At 35.1% G+C, this 7,627-nt stretch overlaps 1 protein-coding gene across 3 annotated transcripts in view; it reads left to right on the top strand.

Annotated features, from left to right (window-relative positions):
* Positions 1 to 5,879: 5,879 nt before the first annotated feature.
* LOC147410740 (nudix hydrolase 3-like) overlaps positions 5,880 to 7,627 on the top strand; it is a 65,113-nt gene continuing 63,365 nt past the window's right edge. The window contains exons 1-3 of one of the 3 annotated variants that reach the window (XM_086439638.1): positions 5,880 to 6,059; positions 6,195 to 6,273; positions 7,101 to 7,280. In XM_086439638.1, coding sequence (XP_086295764.1) covers positions 6,197 to 6,273; positions 7,101 to 7,280 — 257 coding nt within the window. In that variant the 5' untranslated portion in view covers positions 5,880 to 6,059; positions 6,195 to 6,196. Of the gene's footprint in view, positions 6,060 to 6,093; positions 6,274 to 7,100; positions 7,281 to 7,627 lie in introns of those variants that run through there. The other 2 variants (XM_086439647.1, XM_086439655.1) reach the window with 2 other exon arrangements.

The raw sequence follows: 7,627 nt of genomic DNA, 5'->3' as shown, positions 1-7,627 counted from the left end.
TAGATGATGCGTTGGGTATTGGGGGCTTATGAGGTATCAACATGTGTCATCTTTTGAGGCGGTGTGAAATAATGGGCTTGGAATGGACTTGGGTAATGGACTTGGGTTATGGACTATGGACTTTAAGGGTGGGCTAAGAGAATGGACTTGGATTTGGGTTAGAAGGTAGGCTTTGTCTTGGGCTTAAGTTGGATTAGGAAATGGACCTTGATTGTGGTATAGGTGATGGGGCGGTGAATGGAGAACGGTTACGAATCCGGATTAGATCATAGAGGTGGAGTGGATTTAGACCGGATCAGGGACAAGGTTGAGTATGCAAAATTATGTGGTATGATGCATGTATGCATGTATGCATGAAAATGATGCCACGTGGCAATGTGGGTCCGTTGAGAGGTTTGAGTTCTAAATTAACTTCAATTCGATGAACATTTGATTTTTCCAACGGGTTCGTGCAAATTGGGGTGTCTACAAAGAAAAAAAAATTTTACTTTTATCGGAAATTCGGTTACTTAGATCCCAAAGAATTCAAAATAATTTAATAAAAAACCTTCCATTGGAGGGTTTTCCAAAATTAAAAAAAAAAAAAAAAAACTCATTCTATGTAAGTTAATAATTAAAAAAAAAAAAAACTAATTAAAATCTTATCTAAATCACTTAACAGATCAGTTAGAAATATACCTTATCCCTAAGAGACGTAATCAAACTTTAATCTTGTCAACAAAACTCTTTAAAAAGAAGGCTCTACCACCAAATTTCGTAGTTTAAGAGAAATCCTAGAAAATTAAGGTAAAAAACTCTCTAAAACCTCACCAAAATCCTAAATTTGGTGTTTTAAGTCAATACTTAACCCCAAACCCTAATTTTAAACCTAAAAAACACCCAAAACCCTAAAAATGTCCCCAAAAAAATCATAAAGCATCTACATCTAAAAGAAGAAAGTATTATCTTGAAGATCGAAAACAAATCTAAAAATAAAGATAAAATGAGAAAATTTACATGAGGAACGTTCACTGTCAATTTCTGAGGGAACCATTGTCGTAATTACTCAGGTAAAAGAAAATGTAATTTCTTTATTTTTATTCTGAATTTAGGCAATTTTTGCAATTTAAATATTTGAGAGGAGTAGAGACTGACTTTCACCTAACGAAATTGGTGCCTAATACCTGACAATCTTGTAATCTGATTCTCATACCAATAATCTATTCATAATTATGTGTTTCTTATCTATTTAGAGTCATTTTTTTGGTTCCTTGACCATAAAACTAGATGACAACTCTAAAAAAAAAATTAGATCCACACCGACGGATCGAGGACATTTTTAGTTGGGTACTATAAAAATATAATAATGTGGGTGAAGTTTGGATGTAGTGAAGGTAGTAAGAAGAAGCTACGAAGGGAGAGGTGATGGTTGGGGGTGAAGAGTAAGGAATAGCCCATATTGAAGGGTTGTGTGGTGATGAGGTGAGTCTGGTTTTCCTTTTACTTTTTTTTTTATTTTTTATCTTCGATAATTTTTTTCTCCGCCTTATCCTCTATTTTGTTGCGCTTTTCTTTGATTTCAGTTTTTTTTTTATTATAAAATTTTCCTCATCTAGGGTGTGGTGCCTTTTATTTATAAAATGTGAGTCTGAGTCCCTATGGGAGTCATACTATTTACCTTAGCTGAACCAAACATAGGATGAGATTGAGTTCCTATGCAACTCTCTCTCTTACTCTTTGTGTCCAGTCGAACCTCCCTTTATTTTTTAATTTATTTTTTATTTCAATTTTTTTATATTTCATTCATGCGTATGAGATAACGGCAATGATCCTATGCTTTTCACGACGTTGATGATGCCTCAATGGGCTTGAAGTAGGCTTGTTAATTATCTCGATGGTTGAGCAGGACTTAATCCATTAATTTCTTGTATTTTGTTATTCGAATTGATTGGTAATATCTGAAGCTACGTGGTTTTCGTCATTACGACGGCCACATCTACAATGGTTTGGAGTCGCCACCATTCATATTGTAAGTGGGTGTGAATGGTCACCCGATGGACATTTTCCAAAAAATGACATTTTTGGCATTAGTGACTCGTGATGGATAGGGGACTAATCGAACCTAGGAATTCGGGTAAGCGGCTCGGTTGGAGAAAAGGGAAGGTGTTAGGCACCTTTTCCTCCCCGCCAAGTGGCGGTAACCTCAAATAATTCGGTCATTTTTTATTTTGAAGAAAATTAAAAAATAATGTGCCACGTGGGGGTGTTTGTACCCTAGATAGGGATTCATTTTCGGCTTGATCATAGGGTCATTTCATTGATGGAAATGACCCTTACAGATCTTTAGCCTTGGAATCCATTCATGCTCAACCCATTTTAAAAAAAAAAAAAAGAAGGGGGTGCTAGAAGAAGGATGAGAAGAGGATGGACAGAGAAGGGAGATAATGCACTTTGAACCCACCTTGAAGCTTCAAGGTTCTCCTTTATTTTTCTTTTTTTCCTTCTTCTTCTATGCTTCTTGACTTTTCTTGAGTTCTTAATAGGCTATGAGAGAATACGTATATTTTTTAAGGTTGTAGTGAGAGTAGGAGAGTAGAAGAGAAATGAGTAGAGATTAGATTGCTTTTTTCTAATAAGACTTGGTAACCATTTTTGGAAGGAGGGGAGGGATATTTATAGGTGTTTGGAGAATGGTTTGAGGGGTATAATGGGGTGAAGAGTTGAGAGAATAGATAATGGCATGGGTTTTAGAAGTGAAGGGTATGAAATTTTGAGTGTAAGTGAGGGTAGTTGTGTAATGAGGGAAATGGGTTGTGTTTTAACCCAAATGATTTGGATTTTACCCAAATCCATTTGGGTAGAGTGTTTGGTGGGGTGAGATGAGTGATGGTTGATGGGAGGAATGGGGGTGTAAGGGGGTTGTTTAGAGAAGGAGTGTTAGGTTGGTTGAAGAGGTGAGGTGTTTAGATTTAGGAGAATGAGTTGTGTAAGAGGTTGGTAGATTGATTTTTAGGAGGAGGAAGGGGATGATGCCATGTGGCATATGTGATGAGAGAGTGTGGTGATGAATTGGTTGATTGGTTGATGGTGGTTGTTTGATTAGAGAGAGAAGTATGAGTTAGTTGGTTGATGATGATTGAGGTTTGGATTGAGGTGATTTCATTGGAGTGTTTTAAGGAAGATGATGGGTAGAGATATGAGTTGTGATGTGGGTGGTTGATGATGTTAGAGAATAGGGATAGGTTAGGGTATGTAGGATATGGGTTGTGATGTGGGTGGTTGATGAATGGGGATAGGTTTGGTTAGGGTAGGGTATGGGTTGAGGTGATTTTGGAGAGAGGTGATGTGTTTGATTGATTTTTTAGAGAATGGTGATGGAGGTAGGTGATTAGATGAGGGAGGTGAAAGGGGATGATGACATGTGTCATCTTTTGAGGTTGGGAGAGTGATTGGTTGATGTGGGTAGTGGTTAATAGGTTATGGTTGTGGGTTGGATAATTAAAGGGGTGTGGATAGTGGTTTGTGGGCTTTTAGTGTATTGGGCTTGGGTTTTGAAGATTGTTTATATGTGTTTTGGATGGGGTAGGGTTTGTTTTGGATGGGATTTTTGATGGTGGGTAGGTTTTAGGGTTTAGGGGATACGTGAGAAATTTTAGGTTAAAGGGTAAGGTGGAAAATTGAATTTTGGAGAATTGCGGGTTCACGGGCCTTTAATGAGTTTAAGGTGTTTGTGAATTTCGAGGCGAAGCGGTGGAGGGTAGATGAAGGGTAGGTATCCCAAGTCTCACATTTTTATTTTTTAATTTTTTTTAGATTTTTGCGATCATTGATTTGATAAAAAATGCCACGTGTTGGCAAAGCGGGCTTTTTAGGCCCGTTGGAGAGTTTCATCGATCGTTCGATTTTTCTTGGATATGAAGGAGGTGCGGTGAGGTTGGACACGTGTAGGATGGGTCACAACCTTTTTGGAAGTCCCCTAGACCATCGGGAGGTCTTAAGGGCCTCGGTTAAATTAAAATTGCCGTTTTTTAATTGTTTAGGTCTTAGAGACCCGTTGGCCTATTTTGTTGGAAAATCGGTATTTTGAATGAAGCGGGATAGATCGGAGCATGCCGAATCCTTTTGGTGGACCTACTAACCCATTGAGAGGTGTTAGAGGCTTTGATTTTGGCAAAAATGTTAAATTTTAATGCTTCGGGCCTTCGAGGCCCGTTGGCCAAATTTATCGGAAAATCATTGTTTTTGGGCCCTTCCAAGTGAGGGCCCGTTCAAATTGGGGTGTTTGCAGCTGCCCTTTTTCGAATTAGTTTATTATTTTTAATTAAATAATTTGATTAATACAATTAGTCATTTATTTCGATTGGTGATTGATGATTTCAAAAAAAATTCTTTGACATAGATTAGTTTGATTTGTTTGTGATTAGATCGAATTTTAATTTTAATTTGTTGATTAATTTTGAATCCTGATCAAAATTGATAATTGGGTAGGATCATTTTCTATTTTTATTGATTGGTTGTGAATTTGATTAGAATTTGTAGTTCATTTTCTGATATTTAATTTTAAATAAAGTTTCAATTTTTCGAATTTAAGACTGTTAGAGTTTGTTACTTTTCAATGAGAAATACTTATCATTTCATGTGAGGAATCTTCATGATTCGAGGGGTGTGTTCCAAATAGTGAAAATTATCGTTTTATGTGGTTATAGGAAACTTTATTTTATTAAAAAATTCGTTATTTTATATGAAAATTTTGTCATTTCATGTGATAGATTGATATGAAAATATGTGGTCTTCCTAAACGTGAGATCTCTAGATTTTATTGATTTATGTGAATGTTGGCAAAAGGCTTAGTTTTAGTCTCAAAATAGTATTTTTTTTTTTTAAATCGAGATTTCTAAGTATGAGTCGAACATTTAAGAGTATTTAATCATTTTTGGAATTTTTCGTAAAATTTTCCGTTTTCACTAATTTTGGTCTCGTTAGACTTAAAATTTCATTTAAAGAACAATGAAACTACTTTTGAAATATTTCAGAGATGTCAGATCTATGAGGGGTATTTCTATCATTTTGTTAATTTTTTAGACTTTTGGTGAACGATTTTCATTTGATTGTAATATGATTATTTTTAAGTTTAAAAGTCTCATTTTCTTAGTATTATGAGGTCTCTAGATTGTCGAAATGTGTAGTGATCTTAAGTGTATGTACTTGCAATGTTAACGTAAAAATAGTGGTGATCCTAAGCGTGTGTAATTTCTAAGTTGCATGTATAGAAATGAGAGAGAATGATGAAGGACTGACTAAAAAATGGGAAAGGGCCTTGCACAAGTTTTATGCTCTTCGCACTTATTATGCACTCATCATTAGGGATCTACAATGATAGGGTGGCGAGTTGTCGAATCAGGGGATCACAAAATGAGATGTCTGTAGGTTTTACCTATATCGAGCTTACTACTTTCTACTAAAAAAGTGGTGAACTTGACAGTAAATAAAAAGTGTTGAGTTTGACAATAAATAAAAAGTGGTGAACTCGACAATAAATAATAGTAAGTTCGATAGTAAAAATTGTGAACTCAATACTAAATAAAAGTGTCAATAAATGAAAAAGCCATGTGTTTGCCACTAATGAGGGATCATTAAAAGATAAAAAATTTATTAAAAGTCCTATCAAGTTACCATGCAAAATTTAAAGACCATTTAAAAAAAAAATTCCCTTCGCTAAGGTTTTTAAGTAATTTTTTCAAAAATTAAATCCCTTCATTTATATATTTTAATTTTAGTTCAAGTACATTTTCTTCAAGATATTTTTTTAGTAGTATTTAATTAAATTAAATAAATATTATAAATAAAGTAAATTTATAAGTCAAGTATCCAAATTGTGTCGTGTTGGAGCGAACTCAAGATTTGGACCTCACATCGCACACTCAATCTTGAGGTTACATCTGCATTATTCTCACATTGCTGGTATGGAGGTGTGCAAAAAGCCAGAGATGATTTTCACTCGTATGGAAGAAAAGCATCAATAATTCCGCACATACATCACGTCAGCAATGTGAGAACCCATATCAATTTTGAAGCATCAGGTCCATCACTATGCATATTTAGATGCTTCGAATATTTAAATGCTAGCTTCCACTTAAAAAAAAAAAAAAAAATAATAAATACAAGAATGAAGTTGACTTGATCGATTTTCATTCATCATCCATTTGGTTACGCAGTCATGGCGGAAACCCACGAGGAAGAACTCTTTGACGTTCTAACAAAAACAGGTCAGAAAACTGGCATCTCCAAACCCAGGTGATTTCTCTATCCTTTTCCATCACTTAGCACTCTAATTGTTTCTGTTCCAATTCCTCAAAATATCCACTTTAAACCGATCTCTGCAAGGTTTCTCATTGATTTTTTGTTGAAATTTTAACCCTACATAAATTTCCTTATCATAGGATTGGTTGAGCTAGGGTTAGTTGTTAATATTAAGATTATGAATTATGAATTTGAAATTGAATTTTGTTCTTTTAATTTTTAATTAAAATTGAATTTTGTTGCTTTAGGATTTGTTCTGTAAATAAGCAATGTCTTTTCATTGAAGATCAATCGGAAAAATTAATAGAATATTTTGGATTTAGGAGATTGACCATCTTGAATTGGTCTCGGTGATTTGTAGGAATGTGACAGCTCAATTCTTAATATCATGGTTTTAAATCCTGCTTTTTTGGACGATATTTAATCCCACTCAGACCTGTGAACTAGAAAAAAAAAAAAAAAAAGGGATGCGGAACTTAAATCCTGGTTTTGGCGTCTATCACAAATGATACCGAAATGACTTGGGTGAGTCATCGTGGTATTGGACGATTTTTAAAATCTTGCTTTATATGCCATTTGTGTTAGATAAGATAAGGTTCAAAGTTGGTAAAATACATTTTTGCTTTGATTAGTTAACGAAAGTGAGGCATATTTAGGTACGTGATAACTATTTTGTGTATGAGTGAACAACCTCACTTATGCTTCAAGAAATTTGCATGGACATATCATCTTTCATAAAAGCTAACCTGAATTTGCTACTCTTCTTGTTGCTGTTGTTATGCTTTTTTCTAGACATAAAAACATTTTTGCTACTTATGCAGGGATCATGTACATAGAGATGGAGATTATCATCGAGCTGTTCACGTATGGATATTTGCCGAGAGTACTCAAGAGTTGCTTTTGCAGCGACGTGCTGACTGCAAGGATTCATGGGCAGGCTTATGGGATATCTCCAGTGCTGGTCATATATCTGCTGGTGATTCGTCCCTTGTAACGGCTAGGTATAGCTAAATCCATCCACTATATGCTTAGAGATGATATTTTCTTTGTGGAGATGAACTGGCACTTGGGGAAGGAGTCTTTTAGGAGTTTCTTTTTTGTATATATAATAAATGGGAAATGTTCAGCACCTTACATTTTGCTCTACGTGTTTTGCCTTAGAGGGGTTAGAGGTTTTGGAATGGGCTGATTTCTGAAACTTCTAACCCCATCAAAAGTGGTTTACAAATTATTAACGGTCCCACGATTCTTTAACTTGTAAACTGAGGTTAGAAGTTTAAGAATGGGCTGATTTTTGTAAGGATAATCTCCTCACCATAGAGATCATCCTCACAAAAAATCAACCCAT

This window comes from Akebia trifoliata, chromosome 1 (genome assembly GCF_017979445.1).
Source record: "Akebia trifoliata isolate Shusen 1 chromosome 1, ASM1797944v1, whole genome shotgun sequence".
Lineage (NCBI taxonomy): Eukaryota > Viridiplantae > Streptophyta > Magnoliopsida > Ranunculales > Lardizabalaceae > Akebia > Akebia trifoliata.
The sequence above is the reverse complement of the archived record's forward strand: the minus strand, read 5'-3'. Positions and strand labels throughout refer to the sequence as shown.